This window comes from Bos taurus, chromosome 2 (assembly GCF_002263795.3).
Source record: "Bos taurus isolate L1 Dominette 01449 registration number 42190680 breed Hereford chromosome 2, ARS-UCD2.0, whole genome shotgun sequence".
NCBI lineage: Eukaryota > Metazoa > Chordata > Mammalia > Artiodactyla > Bovidae > Bos > Bos taurus.
The window spans coordinates 26,988,158-27,007,446 of NC_037329.1; the positions used below are offsets into that span (position 1 = coordinate 26,988,158).

General features: G+C 41.4%; 1 protein-coding gene across 1 annotated transcript in view; it reads left to right on the plus strand.

Annotated features, from left to right (window-relative positions):
* The window catches only part of LRP2 (LDL receptor related protein 2), a 176,753-nt gene that overhangs the window by 133,793 nt on the left and 23,671 nt on the right, over positions 1 to 19,289 (plus strand). Inside the window, exons 51-63 of the mRNA XM_059878126.1 lie at positions 2,711 to 2,863; positions 3,361 to 3,531; positions 5,011 to 5,237; positions 6,538 to 6,715; positions 7,744 to 7,940; positions 8,611 to 8,856; positions 9,687 to 9,815; positions 10,716 to 10,835; positions 11,409 to 11,525; positions 12,112 to 12,228; positions 13,076 to 13,213; positions 15,596 to 15,718; positions 17,167 to 17,295. Of these exons, the coding sequence (XP_059734109.1) occupies positions 2,711 to 2,863; positions 3,361 to 3,531; positions 5,011 to 5,237; positions 6,538 to 6,715; positions 7,744 to 7,940; positions 8,611 to 8,856; positions 9,687 to 9,815; positions 10,716 to 10,835; positions 11,409 to 11,525; positions 12,112 to 12,228; positions 13,076 to 13,213; positions 15,596 to 15,718; positions 17,167 to 17,295 (2,045 nt within the window). The remainder of the gene's footprint in view (positions 1 to 2,710; positions 2,864 to 3,360; positions 3,532 to 5,010; positions 5,238 to 6,537; positions 6,716 to 7,743; positions 7,941 to 8,610; positions 8,857 to 9,686; positions 9,816 to 10,715; positions 10,836 to 11,408; positions 11,526 to 12,111; positions 12,229 to 13,075; positions 13,214 to 15,595; positions 15,719 to 17,166; positions 17,296 to 19,289) is intronic.

Consider the following 19,289-nt stretch of genomic DNA (forward strand, 5'->3'; position numbering starts at 1 on the left):
AAGACAAAAGCTTTTTAAAAGTTAACAAGTTTTTGTGTTTTAAAAAGTGTTCTAGCCAGGCTTTCATCTTAATAGGGAATTGATTTTTCCAACTTGGGTTACCAGGTAGAAACATTTTAATGCTTCTGCATGTTTTGTTTTTTTGTTGTTGCTGTTTTCTGCTGTGTACCTAATAATCAAATGGGATACCACAGCATCTAAAATCTAGTGATTTTTAAGAATTTATGATATGAATTTTATGGGGGGGGCATCATAAAGGAAGAAAGAGCTCTGTTATTACTGGAGGTATGTGAAGGGATGATTCATGCTTTGGTTGGTGCATTCAGTCATTTAAAGCTGTTGCCTAAGTGCGATGCTATTCTAGGGACTGGGGTTTGGAGGTAAACAAGACAGACACAGCCCCTGCTTTCCTGGAATTTACAGGCTACTTACAATGCTAGTCATTCCCAACTTGGGCTGGTTATAAATTAAAGAATGGCTAACTTGAAACTCTGAGCATCTTTACGGTAGACAGTGGTATTTTAATTCAACTCTACCAGTTCAATCACACTTCTTCACATCTCTATTGAATCAGACACTTGGCTTTGTGGCTGACAGGAAGCTGCATGCACTTAGGCTGCAAATATTATTGCTTTGGTCACCCTTGACCCACAGAGGATGCTTCCACATCTTTTCTGTTTGATCGTCTTAAGAGTAAAGATGGGGGATGGAGAATTGGCTTCCTACTTCTAGTTGAATAATAGCCTGCCTGCTCCAAAACTGCCTGCAGAATAATCAATAAAATATTGATGTGAATACAAATATTTTATATATAATGACTCTGTGGGGTGTCAAAAAGCGTAGCAACTAACGATTTGCAGGAACAGAACTAACCATTTATCTTGTCCTTTGATTCAATGAAGGGAAAGATGGATAATATTTTAACCTTGATATTGTCATTCAGCCCTCTCGCCCCAAAACTGGTAGGATGGTATTTTCCCCTGGACTTTAGGTGCTTTCCTCTTGTCCTAGGCATGTTCTTGACCAGGGGAAAGAATTAGATACATGTGTGGTAGTCAGGAAGATGGAGAGAAAAAGTCTAGGGTGATTGTAGGATAAAATACCTTACGAATGAAGCATTTCCTCAGATGTTCAAGAGAGATTCCAACCAGATTAAACATTCCTTAAAACACAAGGCAGAATAGAACCTAGTCACTTTTAGGCTTAGAGGGGAAGTTCTAAGATACAATTACTTGGAAATTTGAAATAATCTTCCCAGTATCAATAAAGATGTCCACACTAAACTCAAAGATGTTTGGTTCCCAAAGCCCTTAAACTTGATATACTAGTTTTTCAAAGCACAGTGCAAAATTTCACAGTGGAAAATTGGACTGGCTCTCAGTCCTCTTAATTTTTCCCTATATGGGGATGGAGTGTCTTCTCCATATTCTGTTCACACGTCAGTGTTTTGATTGTTGAATAAAGAGGAATTAGTGAGTTGGCAGTAAGCTCCACAGAGTAGAGTGCCCTATGGTATAGCCAGTCTTGAATTAATTCCTGCTCTAGCTCTTACTACCCTCTGGGTCTCAGCAGCCTTATCAAGAAAACAAGAGTAACAGTAGAACTTACTCCGGCAGTTGTTGTGATCTTAGCCCTTAGCCCAGGGCCTGGCACTGAATATGAGCCTGTTCAGTCACTAAGTTGTATCCTACTCTTTGCAACCCTATAGACTATAGCCCACCAGTCTCCTCTGTCTTGGGATTTTCCCAGTAAGTATACTGGATTGAGTTTTCATTTCCTCCTCCAGTGGATCTTCCAGACCCAGGGATCAAACCCAAGTCTCCTTTGTCTCCTGCATTGGCAGGAAGAGTCTTTACCACTGAGCCCCCGGGAAACCTGGCATTGAATAGATAGCTACTATTATTGTTGCTATTATTGCCCTCTACAGTGATAGAATCCAAAATTGTGGCCATCTCGGTCATCAGTACTCACCCAAGTGAGCAAGGCTTGTACATTTTGGGGTACTCCTTTCCTCATCCACAAGCCTAAGAAGGCACTACTGTCCTGACAGTTACTCTGACACCTAGTACGATTGGATCATGTTTACCTCTAGCAAGGAGACATTGGAGGTTTTGGAAGGGAAATCATTTCAGTGGAAATTGACTATCAGACATTCTAGGAGTATTGAACTTTGGAAGGTTATGGATACTTTAAGACTGGTGATTTGAGTAAATGAAATTTGGCTCAGGTTAAGAAAGTTATTTTGCCAGCCTAGTGGGACAAGGCCAGGGAGGCGGTAAATTTTTCTTTAGCTTAAGGATGCTAGCATTCAGAGTTCCCTTTTGCAGTCTCAAGGCTGCACTTGAGACAAGTTTCCTTGACTCCACATGTAAACTGTAATTCATGATACTTATTGATTGCTCTCATTTCTGCTTCCTTGCTCCTGTGAAGCCTGGATCATTACCTGGAAAGATGCCTTTTGCTGTATGAAGCAAGTAAAGCCAAAATCCTTCTGTGGCCCCACAATTCCCTACTGTAAGCTGACATCACCTTGCAATAGGAAAACAAGCACACATTATTGCATCTTTTTTTGCTTCATTGCAGGAAGGTCAACTGTTTTCCTCTTGTCGTTGTTTGCCTGGGGGAAAAGTGCTTGGATGGGAAAGTGTGTGGCTAAATGTACGTTGTTTTACAAGTAAAATGGCTCTAACTCCTGCTTCTCCATCTGCAGAAAGCTCTATTGGGTGGATTCCTACCTGAATTGCCTTTCTGTCTCTGACCTCAATGGTCGATACCGCCGCAAGTTGGCTGAGCACTGTGTGGATGCCAACAACACCTTCTGCTTTGAGAATCCTAGAGGACTTGCACTTCACCCTCGATATGGGTATTGTCTTCCTGTAATCTCAGGCTCTTCTTTTACGCCCTTCTTCCACCTCTGTTACCAAAAAGGCTGTTCACGTAGTGATCTCAAGGCCAGTATCTTGCTGGAATTTGTCTTCTGCTTTTTCTACCTGGTAAATGGCTTAATGGCTAGAAGCATGACTTGTTCAAATAATATTCATATGCTATTTTCTTTGCCATGACACATCACTTCACTTATAAAGTTACATATTTTGGCTGCATGCAAGTAAATCATGGTTAAGAAAACAACAACTCACTTTATTGGACTTTCCATGTCAAGCCTACTGAAATCTCTAGTTTATCATGTTCATTCCTGAGAATTTCCTACACATTATCCCCTTTTAGATTCTGTTAGTTCTCTTTCCTTTATGAAATGCTCTGTAGGATGTAAATTCTGTTTCTCTAATTGGAGAAAGCTTGTGTCTTTGCCACTGAGTTCCTCTGGCTTCAGGGACTGACATGTTGTGTTTGCTCCAACAGGCACGTCTACTGGGCAGACTGGGGTGACCGAGCATACATTGGGAGAGTAGGCATGGATGGAACCCTTAAGTCTCTGATTATCTCTACCAAGATCATGTGGCCCAATGGCCTCACCATTGATTACACCAATGATCTACTCTACTGGGCAGATGCCCACCTGGGTTACATTGAGTACGTACATAGAAAAGAATAAAGCAAACCGCATAACTCTTCATTCCAAACAGCAGGGTTTGTGTTGCCAGTGTATTATTCCTGCTGCTGCTGCTGCTACTAAGTCGCTTCAGTCGTGTCCGACTCTGTGCGACCCCATAGACGGCAGCCCACCAGGCTCCCCCGTCCCTGGGATTCTCCAGGCAAGAACACTGGAGTGGGTTGCCATTTCCTTCTCCAATGCATGAAAGTGAAAAGTGAAAGTGAAGTCGTTCAGTCGTGTCCGACTCTTAGTGACCCCATGGACTAGGCAGCTTCTAATTGGCCTGTTTGATGAACGTCACTCTGAGGTCGTTTCTAACTAAAGTGCCTATAGGCAGTTCGCTGAGCTCTGAGGCATGGTACAAGAGAAAGAGTGTGAACTTTGAAGCCATCCAGATCACAGTTTTGTCTTGGTGCTTTTACTTCTTATACTCCTAAAAAAGCAGCTAGTAATCTCTCCCCTATGGTAGTCAGCCTAGTGCTCAATTCATCTTAATTTCCTTATCCCTTTACTCTGCCCTTCCCTTGCAAATATATGATAAACAGACTTGGAAACATTATACTGTTCAATGAAGAGTACTCCTTGTAAAAAAAGGTAATGCAAATTTTTGGCCAAGCAATATGTGTTTATTTCAGAGACATTGCTAATTATGGTGTAGTTAGATGATGGTGATGTCTTCTGGGTATTTATGAATTCGTACCCAGATACACAGCCTATTGCATGCAAAAAACAAGATCTTAAAAAATTGTGGCATTCTGTTAAATTTATCTTGAAAAAAATTTCACTTGAGAAAAAATACTCATAAAAGTGTCTGAGCTCTCTATGTAGAGATCATGTAAGAACTGAAAGAGAAGAGATCAAGACCGCTTTCTGGTTTATGAATTTTTTAAAAAGAAATGGATAATGACTATATTCTGGTCATTTGTCTGCAGTCTTAGCAACAGAGATCCAGAAGATTGACCTCTGGTTTTCCTATGCCTTCTTTAAGTTTTCATAAATTTAGATATTTTGGAAAAATTTCTGACATCCCATGGCTAATGTTATCAACTTTTTTAGTTGCTAGATCATTCCACCTCTTGTGGGAGTTTTAGGGTCTGCGCCCAGATTTTTAAATATAAAAGTAACAATGAAGTGAAAGTCACTCAGTCATGTCCGACTCTTTGTGACCCCATGGACTAAACAGTCCATGGAATTCTCCAGGCCAGAATACTGGAGTGGGTTGACATTCCCTTCTCCAGGGGATCTTCCCAATTCAGGGATCGAACTCAGGTCTCCCACATTGCAGGTGGATTCTTTACCATCTGAGCCACCAGGGAAGCCCCAAAGTAACAATATTCTGACATAATTTCCTAGCCAAATTCCATGATATTCATTGATTTGTTAGCTCCTCTATCCTTAAAGGCATTAGAGGAGAGGCATGGTCTTCATTGAGTCACTCTTTCTTCCTTTGATCCTAGGTTCTCTGATTTGGAGGGCCGCCATCGGCACACAGTATACGAAACTGGCACACTGTCTCACCCCTTTGCTATTACCATTTTTGAAGACACCATTTATTGGACAGATTGGAATACAAAGACAGTTGAGAAGGGAAACAAATACAATGGGTCAGATAGAGTGGCGCTGTTGAATGTAACACACAGGCCATATGACATCCGTGTCTATCATCCTTATAGGCAGCCAATTGGTGAGTAGTTGATTCAGAAGTTTTTGCACAGTTACTCAGAAGTTTTTGCACAGTTACCTTAGGGTCTTATACACATTACTCTTGTTTTTTTTTTATTTTTTTAATCATTAATATCATAATTTATACTGGAAATGGTGTTACTTGTTAATGTTTTCTATGAAACAAATGTTGAGAGTTGAGGGGATAGAAATTAAAGGTATAGAGTTTATTTCCCTGTTTCTGGAAAAGGCTGCTGATGATTCTTTTTCATAGTATCTGCTATATTCTTAAAGATCTTGGGTTTTGTTTTTTTTTTTTTAATAAAAATCAATAGTTATTATATGTTGCCTTGACATTTCAGTCCTACTTAAGAAAGCACCTTTGAAAAATACTTTCCTGTATAACCACAATAAATTATAATACCTAAGAGACGTATTATAATCACATGGATGTATTTATAAGAATCATTTCTTTACTAAGATCAATCTACTGAAATGATTAAAAGAAATGCTTAAAGGAAAGTTATAGTAACCATAAAATATAATTTATTAAATGGCTATTTGCATTTGATATCTAGCCAAGTTCTGGAATATTCTTTGGGGATAGAGTGCATTTTGTGGGCCTGCTAGGTCATGTTGTCTTAATAAACTTGGAAGTTAGGAAACATATCATAAACATATTTTATCATAAACATATGATAAACTTGGAAGTTAGGATATATGAGAACTGGCAAACTATTTTTTTCTGGAAGATAATATTCTTCATATTATTTAGCAGAAGTTCAAATTCATCTTTACCTCTGAGTGGCAGCCCAGAAAATTAGTATAGATGTTGCTCAGTTTATCTGTCAACTTGATTCTGGGCCAAGTTGCCTGTTGCCTTCTGTTGCCTGTATCCTTAGGAGGAGAGAATATAGCATCTGTTGGAAAGTAAAACTTTAACTTACGTTCTGGGTGCATGGAGGTAAGCTAAACCTCCCACTTGCTCTCCAAGAACGTTCTTTTTTAATGGAATGTGGGATCTAGTTCCTTAAACAAGAATCAAACCTGTGCCCCCTGCACTGGGAGTGTGGAGTCTTAACCACTGGACCACCAGGGAACTTTTCTAGCAGTAAGTAAGCCTCACTTCTGCACATAAATCAGTATTAGCAACAGGGTTGCTAACACAGCTCTACCATATGTCTTCTTTATGAACTTTTTGAAAAAGCATGTATCTAGGGTAATGATTTTTTTACTAAGAGGTGATGAGTTTTATGTGGCAGGTAATCAGTCCGTCCCTGCTTTAAGTGAATGAACATATGTTTTCTCCCTTCTTTCACTAGTGCCTAATCCCTGTGGTACGAACAACGGTGGCTGTTCTCATCTCTGCCTCATCAAAGAAGGAGGTGTTGGATTCACTTGCGAGTGTCCAGATAACTTCTACACCGTCCAGCGTGGTCCCAACACCCAGTGCCTGCCCATGTGCTCCAGCACCCAATTCCTGTGTGCCGACAGCGAAATGTAAGGCTCGCTCCTGCCTCTCTCCGCTGCTTCTCCAGCCTTTGGACACACATTGAACTTCAAGGCCCCTGGGGATAAGAGTTTTCTAGTGAACCAGATTTTGGCTAATTAACATGGCTCATTTGGGATGCACCAAGACTCTCTCCAACTGTCCAACTTCAGTCTGAAGTCTCCAACTTCAGATAATTTCTTCCATGAAAGGAGGCATTTGGGGAACCAAATAATTACACCCAGGCATGCAAATTTTCATATCTGTAACAAGGAAGCAAAATTCTAATGAATTGCCCAAAGTCTCAGGGTCAAGAATGTACATAAATGTACACTGAGAAACAGCCCTTAGGAATGATAGAAATTCCCCATCTTTTTCAAACACGTGCTGGCCTATCTCCTCAGTTAACTATGCCAGAGGATCGAGGGTCACACAAATCTATTTTTGATCATTTGTATTTGTTATGAAACACAGTCATAGATTATTTCCCTCACAGTGGGTACAGCCCTTGATGACTAGGGGTTCAGAGTCAGAGAGTGAGATTAAGAGGAGGTGTTATGCAAACCATAGCATCTAAGATTCAGTGGCAGATTATTTTGATGATTGAGTAAAGAATCTTAGATTAAGAATCTAGCATACCCCATCACGACATAGACTCTCAACAAATGGGAGTGCCTCCAGCTTCCCAGCCCATAGCCTGATGTCATCTCTCCCTCTGACTGATAGTTCTAACCATCCATCTGTTACCCAGAATGCACACTTCACTGTTGGCTGTGGCAGGAATTTGGTCATCATGCTCAAAGCACTTTTTGAGCATATGGTGGGTCTTAACACACCTGTTCTTTCTAACCTAGTTATGTTTTCTCTGAAGATTATGCCACAGTAACCACGGTTGAACTGATCCTCTTCTTGGGCCGTGATAAAACGCTTGCATATCATTGCTTGAAATTCAGCTTTGCCTTCTTCTCTCCGAATGGTCATTGCCTGCTCCTCTCACTGCCTGTTGCTTTGCTAAGAGAAGGCTGTTTCCTTTGTGCAGGTGTATTCCTATCTGGTGGAAATGTGACGGGCGGAGAGACTGCTTGGATGGTTCCGATGAACCTATCACTTGCCCACAGCGCTTCTGCGCATTAGGAATGTTCCAGTGCAATGATGGCAACTGCACCAACTCACACTCCCTATGTAATTTGCGTCAGGATTGCCCTGATGGGTCGGATGAAGACCCTGTGCTTTGTGGTGAGTGGAATCACTTTCCACGTTCTTTGCCCGCTTCTGTAGTTGATCGTGTACAATCAGGTTCTGTGGGGGTTTTCTGAATATCAAATCAAAATCTGGTCCAAAATCCTGGGGGAGGAAAAAGACAACTCAGAGTCCATCCCACATTATAAGTTGTCTATATTGGTGGTTCTTTGCTGTGTACTGTGTATAGAGTCTTCTTTAAGAGCTAATATTGAGGGTGAAATCAGGGATTCTCACATTTTAAACAGGGACTCTCAGTTGTGATATTTATTTATGTCTCCAGTTTTAAAAAGCACCCTCTCAAAAAAAAAAACTCCACTAAAACCCAAAAAATAACCAAAAGTAGCACATCAACAATACCAACAAACACACAGTTTGAAAACCATTGTCCATTAGGGCAACAGGTACCGGAGAAAGTGAATTTAGTAGGCTGTCAATCCTCATCCTCTAATGTTACATTCAAGAAAAAGATCTTTAAGAATGTAGGGGACAGTAATAGTCAAAGGACTATCTGCCCGTGTAGCGTTACTGGTTAATAATAAGTGCATTAGGCCATAAGTCCTCTAAAAGGAAAGTATAGTGGAGTTCTACAGGATCCATTAGTGTAAATTAGGGGCTTCTGTTCCTGAACGCTTGCAAACTGATAACCAAATGCCACCGCTTGCAGAGCATCACCAGTGTGAGCCCTACGAATGGCAGTGCGCCAACAAACGTTGCATTCCGGAGTCCTGGCAGTGTGACATGCAGGACGACTGTGATGATAACTCGGACGAAGACAGCTCGCACTGTGCCAGCAGGACCTGCCGGCCTGGCTACTTCAAGTGCGCCAACGGCCACTGCATCCCTCAGATATGGAAGTGTGACGTGGACAACGACTGCGGAGACTACTCAGACGAGCCCTTGCAGGAATGCTGTGAGTTCCGTGTGCCCGTCCGGCCTGAGAACAGCTCTGTGTGGCTGGAGAGAGAGTGCATAGGCCCTGCTGCGGCCCTATGGCATGCACCCTCTTCGCTCTCCCCAGGAATGCAGAGGAGAGCTGCATGCTCAGCCTGCAGCTTGAACCACATGCCTGGGTCTCAAATGGCGGATTCCTGGTCTCTGCCCACGGGATGTCTAACTACAGAATATGATAAAAGAACTTACATTTTTATCTTGCACCTTCTGTTTTGAGCCTCAGAGAAAGCTGGTGAGAGACAGCGAAGGTGAATGAGGGACCTGAACCTCATGTGATTTTTTTTAACTTCAAACCCAGTAAAAAAATGTACCAGGGTACATTTTCCCCCATCCCACCCCATTCCCCCCTCAACAGTCTGACCACAACATAAATGAGTTGTAATGATGTGTTGAGAAAACCTAAGGTCTCTGCCTTTCTACTCTGAGTGAACAAATCACACCTAAAGGAGACACAGGCTTCCCAGGTGACTCAGTGCTGAAGAATCCATCTGCCAATGCAAGAGATGTGGGTTCGATCCCTGGGTTGGGAAGATCCCCTGGAGTAGGAACTGGCAACCCACTCCAGTATTCTTGCCTGGAAAATTCCATGGACAGAGAAGCCTGGTGGGCTACAGTCCATGGGGCTGCGGAGAGTCAGTCACACGACTGAGCGACTAAGCACAAATGAGACACCGTTGCCAAAAAGACAGAGTCTGGTTGGTTGATAACATGGTCACTGTGGAAGGTGTCTGTGGTTTCCTGGCAGGACAACGACTTCCGTTCTTACTTTGCTCCGTCCTGTCTTTTCAGTGGGCCCCTCCTATCGCTGTGATAACTATACGGAATTCAGCTGTAAAACAAACTACCGCTGCATCCCGAAGTGGGCCGTGTGCAATGGCGTCGACGACTGCAGGGACAACAGTGACGAGCAGGACTGTGGTAGGCGGCGCGGCGTGGGGGGGAGGGGCGAGAGCTTACCAGCAGCTGGGCTGGATTGCCCACGTCATCCTTCCTTCGTTTACCTCTAATAACGTTTGCATTTTACAGTGATTTTAAAGGGATCCCGGCATTTTACAGGGGTACTGGGAGGTTCATTTATATCATCTTAAATGAAATCTTTCTCCAAATGTGAAGATATTAGGAATTTGTGTAATTTCTCACAAATGGGAAAGTCTTATTTACATTTGACAAGTTTGTCTTGTCTTACAGACTGATTGAAATGGATGGGAGGGAGGAGGTAGAGAAAACATTTGATATGTATCTCTAAAAATGATATTTCAAAATCAAAATATTTCTTATTTGGAGGTTTTGGTATTTCGAATGTCTCTCTGACCTTCCACGTCTTTTGTGTTTGGCAATATAGAAAGAATCTATGGACAAAAGGCCAAATGAATTAATGGAATTTTCCAAGATTAGGCATATTCTCTAGCTGAAAAACAGTGCGTGTTGTGTTTAGTTGGAAGAGAGGTAGGAAAGATAATGAGTTATTTTAATAACACTGAATCTAATCACCTAGAGACAATGCAATGGACATGTTTTGTTTGCTGGCAGCATCATTTAATTTTCCTTTTCAGGCCTTTGTTGCAAATTACAAGCCAGGGACCAAATCATTTTTTGAACTGTTTTCTACAAAAGAGAATGGATTTAGTTTCAAATAGTAGGATAGGCTCAGTCTATCCTAAAGAGGAGTATTGACAGTGAATGTGGCTGGCATTCCTCTTTCTGGGAGTTTCGAGACTAGGGTAGCATAAGCCTGAGACCGTCTCACGAGAGCCAGTACTACTTTGGCATTCCTTGACCATGGGCTTCTGAAGTATTTGCAATGACTGTGATTTGCAGAGTCAATGACATGCAAACCTTCTGGGGAATTTCGGTGTACAAATCACCGCTGCATCCCTCTTCGCTGGAGATGTGATGGGCAAAATGACTGTGGAGACCGCTCTGATGAGGAAAACTGTGGTGAGTGTTCGGGGTCCTTCTTTCCCATGTGCCATTGGAGTGGGAATGTCTGCTCTTTGTAACTCAACTGTCAATGCCATTCATCCTCAAAGGGTAGGATGATGGCTGTCTGATCTCTTGCTTTCTGACTGGTACATTTCTACTTTTCATCTTCTTAGCAGATTGTAATCACGCTCTAGGAAAAGAATATTTACCCAAGTATATCTTTTGTCTGTTAATTTATTTACACTCAACAACATCTTTTTTTTTTTTCAAAAAGAACTTGAGGTGACTTACATCATTGCCTTATGATATGTATCAATTTCAGATTAACTAACATGAAATATACTCTAACTTTAGTCTCCTTTTGGAAATGAGAAAGTATGGGCTGTGGAAAGAATCAGGGTGCTGGTTTCACCTGCAATTATAACTGACTAAAAACAGACTTACAATTGAAGTGAAAAGTCTATTTTTGCAGGTTGGATAGTCTGGGACTTGGGGCACAGGAGGGGGTTGGGCACAGAGGGCACTTGGGCCAGCCCACTGTGTATGAGTCCTGGTGCCCTCTAATGGCCATGTGGCTTTCCTTTTCAGCCCCCCGGAAATGCACAGAGAGCGAGTTTCGATGTGATGATCAGAGCTGTATTCCTTCTCGATGGGTCTGTGACCAAACCAATGACTGTGGGGACAACTCAGATGAGCGGGACTGCGGTAACTGTTACAGCAATTTGAGGGGCTTCCCATACAGTCTCGTACTAGGATCAGCACATTGGAGGGGAGTAGGGAATTCGGTATTCTTTCTTGGGAAATCCCATGGATAGAGGAGCCTGGCGAGCTGCAGACCATAGGGTCACAAAGAGTTGGACATGCCTTAGCCATGAAACAACAACAACAGGGACTTCCAATGTGTATTTGTAAGGTTTTATAGAGTAAGATGACTTTTGTGTATTTTCGGTAATATAGAAACCTTAGCATTACAGTACCTTCTTCTCTGTACTTTCTAAGCTGTATGATTACCTTAGGGCATTCTAGATCAATAATAGGGGAAAATCACAAGAGAGTTTTAAAAATCTCATTTTAACTAGAGGAGAGATTGGTACTTCCATCTCCGTATCTTCAATGGGGAAGGTGTAACTTTTGAGAGTTTATTCACTCACTAACCACAAGTTGTGGGTTTGTTGTGAGCCAGTCACTGGGTATGGATAGGAATGCGATGGAATACTTACTACCCTCCACAGAGCTAAAACTTGTCTGAGAATACCAAGGCACCTTGGAAATAACATTCTTTCCTTTTCAGAGATGATGACCTGCCGTCCTGGATATTTTCAGTGTGATAGCGGGCACTGTATTTCTGAACATATGAAGTGCAATGGGGTGGCTGACTGTCGCGACGCCTCTGATGAAGCCAATTGTCGTAAGTTTCTAGACAATTCGTATGGTTATGGCTGTTTAGACCCATTAGCCACCACTTCTTAGATTGAAAGGTCATAGATATTTTCTATTCAGCATTCATTGATAATTATCAATTTACATGGGGCTTGAGTCATCATGTCTATATATTTCACAGTAGTCATTCAAGTATATTTCACAAATAATATTTCAAATATTATATATAGATAGAGAATATGTTATGTCTGTGCTAATGAAAGTATTTATATATTATCAACTACTCTACAAATCATTAATCACATAAAAATTTGGCAGGAAAAGAATATTCAAGCAATGAATAAATGGGTATTCAACCATATTGAAGGTCCAGCATTAAGCATTTTCTGAATTGTAATAAAGGCATATAAAACCATTTAAAAGTATAAAGCCTATATGATCATTTGTATTTTAGTCTTTTTGAACCACTGAATAAATATTAACTATTGATGCTTATCTATGATGGATTTTGTTGATCATGTGGTTGCCGCATCTTAAAACCTTGGTTTCCTAGAGACTTTAAATATATGATAGGAAAAGCCAGTGCTGGCACTGCTGAAAAGTTTCACTTACCTGAAAAAGAAAAAACCCAATGCTGTCCATAGAATGACTCGTGTCATTAAATACTGGGCTTAGTCAATTACCCTTAAGAAACATTCCATCAGAATTTCAGACGGTTTAAGGCTGCAGTACTTGTGGTTGAATCAGAAAAGAGCAGGCTATAATGGAACACTTTCTATTAGGAGAATTCTTTCTATAAAAGGAGAAATAGCCAGCTAGCTTTCCAAAAAGTATCTATTTCTAATCATTTGAATATGTCTCCTCCCCACCGACAGCCACCCGCTTTCCCAATGGTGCATACTGCCCAGCTACTATGTTTGAATGTAAAAATCACGTTTGTATCCATTCATCATGGAAATGTGATGGTGATAATGACTGTGGCGATGGTTCCGATGAAGAACTCCATCTGTGCTGTGAGTGAGAGACTGAGGGGTGGTGTTGTCAATGTTTCTTATGTGGAGCATAAGTGGGAGGGCATTTGTACAATTTTTGTGTGTTGGACACATGATCTGATTAGTGCACTTTCCTTGGCCTTCCTGCTTAGTTCTCTACTTGAGACATGAGAAAGTTGGGCAGACATCCATAGTTTTAAACATTTTTGTGGCCTTTGAAAACAGTGGCCTCAAAAGAAATTGTTGGAAAACCAATATGCATAAATAAAGGCAGATCTGTTGTGGTCGAAGTCTGAGTTAGGGTGGAGTGTATATCTCTCCTGCTCCACCCCACTTTCAATGCCCCTCAGAGTACTTCTGCCAAGCCTCTGGAGCTTCACAAAGCACCTTTAGGAAATATTAAAACCACTTAATCTTTAAACTCACTTCATTTACATCATAATTCAAGCCCATCTAATTCCTTTCTGTTGTATGATGCATATTTATTTTTTAAACCAGTCAATCTCAATGTGGGTACCCATCCGAATCCCTTGGGGAAAGGTGCTTTAGAAGCACATGCTCTGGTCCCACCTCAGGCTTAGACCTATCAAAGGTCCAAGGACATTTTGGGTCTGGGCAAAAATATATTGAAAAAGCTCCTTAGGTTTTAATTTGGTCTCTTGGTTGAGAACTACTGCATTTTAGCAAAGTGAATGAACATAAGTTTGTTTTGATCATTTTGCTCCATGCCTTGAGTCATTGGAGATCTCAGGTGTTATCTCTGTTACTAAGAGAGTCAGTATCACCTGGCGACCTGTTAGAAAAACAGATTCATTGCTGGCAGTGGAGGCCAGCAATCTCTGCATTAGTAAGCTGTCCACCCGCCTCCCGAACCCCTCCCTCACCCACCATGTGATTCAGATGCAAGCCAAGGTTAAGAAGGTCATGTAAGTAGAAGCCCTCCATTCCTCTTGAAACTCTTAATTCTTAGTTTCATTTAGCTGTAATTCACTTCTGAGGTTCTCATCATCACCTCTTCCATTCAATTTCCTAGATTCCTCACTATTCATTTTAGCCCTCACTATTCATTTTTATGATTTGACTCTAGAAAATAATATATCAGAATATTCCTTCCATCAGGAGAATTTAATTATATTATATAATTAAAATATAAATTGCATTATATTTTCCCAGTGGCATCCCAATATTTCCCTTGCCACATCTTTTCTTCTAAGGAATTAACAATAGTTTGTTTTGTTTTTCACTTGAAGAATCTTGAAAAAGAGCCTAAACATGTGTAACTGTCAAATAAATCCTGGAAAAGTTGTTTCCCACTATAAGATAAAGTGCCCATAGTTAGTAAGATTAAACTTTGGGGAGACAGAGACACAGCCACATGAAAATGATCCACACTGTTTTATAATGTTACATTTTCCTTTCACCACAAATAATCCTTGTGAAGTTCTATTAACAATACTTCCAAGAGCCAACTTTTGCAGCTGTTCTTTTTTTCCCCTCAACCTCATTAAAAATCTCTCCTCTTGCTTCCTGTGTGTGGTACCAAGGCAGAAGGAAAATCAAACAGCTCATGTTGTCCATGGGAAAGAGGAAGACACCTGTGTGTTGAGTTCTGAATTCCTGGTACATGTAGAGGACTGTGTCCCTGTTCTAACCAAGGGCCCTGGGTTTTACCTGTGGGTTCCTCACAGGGGCATGAGCATCAGCCAGAGATCTAACTCTGGGTAACAGAATGAGTACGTGTTTGCTTTGAGATGTCAACTTTGAAAGTAATAGGTGAGGAAATTGAGGAAGGAAATTCCATCATGGTGTAGAACTTTAATGAATGGACTTCATTTTCTGGATTGTAGTCAGAGGGACAAACAGTGAGCTCCTGGCTGTTAGGATGAGAGTTAGTGTATAGTCCTGCTGGTCTCTCCAACCTCCCGGCCACCGTTGTCCTCCTCACTCTAGCTCCAGCCACAGAGATCTTTTATTCAGGTCCAGAAGCCTGCCATCTTCCTCCTGACCCAGACTCTTCCCACCTGAAGCCCCTTCTGACCCCTCCTCCCCTAGATCTATATCAGATCTTCCCAGTAGCTGGTTTCATAGCATGTTTCCTTTGGGGCTGTTACCACAGTTTTAGTTGAATGGTTAATTTTTGAAGTTGGTTTCTTTGCTAGAATAAAAGTTCCATGAGGATAAGGACTGCATCTTTCTTTTCCCCAGTTGAACCTGGTGCACAGAGCAGCACCAGGGTGTCAACAAGACACTCAAGATATGTTTGTCAATTGGTTAATCAAATAAGCCAATAAGGGGCGAATCAAGCAAGCCCAAGCCTGGTGTTGGCAACAGGAGTGTTTTTATATCCTGACCCTTATGTTCTATTCTTAATGTAAACTTTTGCTTTTTCATCTTGTGTTCTAGTAAATGTTGCCTGTGACTCACCATACCGTTTCCGGTGTGACAACAATCGCTGCATTTATCGTCATGAAGTGTGCAACCAGGAGGATGACTGTGGAGATGGAAGTGATGAGAAAAAGGAGCTCTGTAAGCAAAAGTCAAAAGGGAGAAGGGAAAAGAAAGGCCCCCAGTGTCTGCAGTCTGAAAAATGTACCTCAGGGATTTCAGTTTGTTCTATAGAGGCTTGAGCTGTGTGTATGACTGCAGATCTCCATGGACATTGTTTGCAAGACTCCCTAAACACACAGTACTCAGATGCAGCCCTTCCCCCATTCTTCCTATTTCATTTGAACCAGATGTTGGAAAGTTCCTTAAGGAAGTGAGAACAAACACTAAATAGTGGTTTGAGTCCCACTTGAAAAACTAAGGGTTTCTCTCTTTTCAAAAATGAGGTTTGGTCACTCTTCAGCCTAGAGCTTCTAATTGTTAATCTAGGGATGGGAACTTCTCAATGTCCCGCTGAAAAGCTCATGTTGAGTAAGGCTGCACTAGTGTTCACAGGGCTTATCTAATATCCTTCTTTAAAATGAAAATGCATTTCCCAGACGAGAAAAATGATAGATTATTTTAAGAGATAAATGGCTGCATTTAATATTTTAGGTATTGAGAAATCTGTGCTTTTCCATTTTGAGACCATTTTCCATATATCCATTGAAGGAAAGAGCTGATTAATTTTCTGGGCAATTTAGTTTACCTAGAAAAAGTCAGTCAGGAAGGTTATTTATCCTGAGTCCAATTACTTTTTTTTCTAAAAGGATATTAGCTGGGGAAATTTGGATAAATGCTTTTCTATTCTCTATTCCTTACATTGATGTGGCCTTAGAATGCTTACTGCCAGTTGCCATCCTATGTCAGGCAGACTTTGATACCATCTCCATGTTCAAGTTTGAACCCTTCTTCTCCTTCCCCTTTTTGGGGCAGAGATGAGCCAATGGTTATAACATTGTTAATATGTTTGTTTGAAGCATAATACAAAAGGATGAAAACCTGGAAATAAAACCTTTTTTAAAAATTGGGGCAGGTTTACATCTTTTTGTCTTCTGTTTCCACTTCCTCTATTAATCATGCCAGACATTTGTAGGATGTGATCAAATCCCAGTGTGGAAAAAAGGGATAGGAAGCTAAAATTCTTCCCATGGAGGAGGATGTTAGAGGAATCACAGCCAGGCATCACAGCAGACGAACTGCAACATTTCAGTGGCTTACACCAGCAGAGGCCTAAAGTTTGATGAAGGTCAGGCAGCCCCCTTCATCCTGTATTAAGCCATCCGGAACACGTAGTCTTCAAGGTTGCTGAGGCTGGAGAAGAGAGAAATGGAGGAGACAGTTTCCTTACTTCTTAGGCCTGGAAGTGACAGGTGTCCATTACGCTCATAGTCCATTGGTTGGATCTGGCCTCAGGCTACCTGCAAGGGAGACCAGGAATTGTAGGGAAGCACCAGCTTATTTGTGAGAAACACTGTCTCTGACACAGAAGGAAGCATCTTGTTTCACAAAAGACAATGTTTTGACTTGAACTTATTCTTAAATTATAGGTGTAGAACCGACTCCTAGACCTTGTACACCAGATGAATTTAAGTGTAGCAATGGGCGTTGCATTCCACAGCACCGGGTGTGTGATCATGTTAATGACTGTGGTGACAATTTTGATGAGACGGGATGCAGTAAGTAAATAATTATTTTTGTACTTCATGGTAGTAACTCAGGTTACCTTACTGAAAAACTTGCAATAACATAAAGTAAATGGTAACCACATTTGTCTTTAGTTTACATGTTGTGTTTCTTTATTGAACAGTTTTTCTATACCAGACATTGTGCTGAATACTACATGAATACTAAATAGGACTATTTCATTTTATCCATGTAACAATCCTGTGAGTTAGGTATTGTTTGTCTCTCTGTCACTCTCTTTTAAACAAATGAGGAAACCACCCTACAGGTTAAATAAATTGGCTGTGTCTTCCTGTCATTAAGAAATTGAGTCAGGATTTGAACTCTGGTCTCCTTTAACTGAAAGGCACAGCCTCTTCCCAGTTCACTAGGTGGCTGTCAGCACCTTAAAGCTATTTATTTTGTTTCTAAATTTGCACATTTTTTTCGTCTTAAGCCAAATGCAGTATCTTTAGCACAGAGGGGAAGAGTAGTTGGTAAGAATGGAAATGTCAGGACATGCTTATGGTGCAGTGGTTAAGACTCTGTGCTCCCAATGCTCCCAGTGGGGCCTGGTTCAATCCCTGGTTGGGGAACTAGATCCCGCATGCAGCAACTAAAGACCCCATATGCTGCAACTAAGACCTAGCACTGCCAATAAATTAAAAAAATATATATTTTTAAAAGAATAGAAATGTCACAGGGGACCTTGGAAGGAACACAGATTTTTAAGAGAGGATTTTTGTGTAGGAAAGGTATGATGTACACAAACAAGGGATGATTCTAGCTTAATGGAAAGTGAATGTTGCAATGGCAGGCTAATAATTTGCCCTTTGGTAGTCCTGTATAGCGTTTGTGAAATGCTTTCACATACATTCTTTTTTTGTATATATAATGTTTATCTGTTTATATATTTTGGCTGCACCAGGTCTTCCTTTCTGTGCGGGGGCTTTCCTCTAGCTGTAGGGAGAGGGGCCCTCTTCCTTGCAGCGTGGGGGCTTCTTGTTGCAGTGGCTTCTCTTGTGGAGCACGAGCTGTAGGGTGTGGGCTTCACTAGTTGAAGCTTCCAGGCTAGCACACAGGCTCAGTGGTCGGCTGTGGCGCATGGGCTTAGTTTCTCCACCGTATGTGGGATCCTCCCCGACCAGGGATTGAACCTGTGTTTCCTGCATTAGCAGGAATGGGTTCTGCACCATTGAGCCACCAGGGAAGCCCCCCATACATTCTTTAGTTTGTTACTCAAATTAGCTCCAGGGGATTACTGCCATTATGTCTAAAAGAAAGCTCAGAGAGCTTAAATAACTTGCTTGAGGTCACACAGAGGGGCAGGGGCCGAATTGGAACCGTCCTGGGACTCCAGACTGGAAGAACTGGCTCCCACTTCCTCTGCCACTAACTGTGCCACTTAGAGTACGTACTAACATCACCAGGCCTCAATTTCTTTTTAGGAAAAAGGAGGGAGTTCTTCAAACCCTGCAAGTCTGGACTTGGTAACATTAGTTAGCTCCACATGCTTCCAACTTCCTGGGCTTTAATAGCCTTTTTCTGAGGCCCCTCAAGGATTTCCTGGCAAATTTTTCTCCTGTGTGGGTTACAAAGGAAGATGAAGAACCAACCATATTGAGTTGATTTGCCATTTGTTTCACACACTTTATCAATAGGATTGGACTTTTTGACATAATAATGTGATTTAAATTAAATATTTAAAAGGCATAAACATGAGGGAATTTGCAGAACCAAGAAGTTGATTTGGGTTTGATGCCTGGAGACTAACTGATAATGTGAATGGTTCCAGGACTTTGGGGATTTCCAAGTTAGGCTTGGATCAAGCTTTGGTTTCTTTTGCAGTTGCCTGTGCAAGTTAAAAGGCTTAAAATCAGCCATAGTCCCTGTTCTTTTTAAGGTAACTTCCTTGCTGAGAAATTGTTTATTTATATTTTTGGTTGTGCTGGATCCTCATTGTTGCGGCGATTAGGGGCTACTCTTGTGGAGCGTGGGCTCTAGGCTC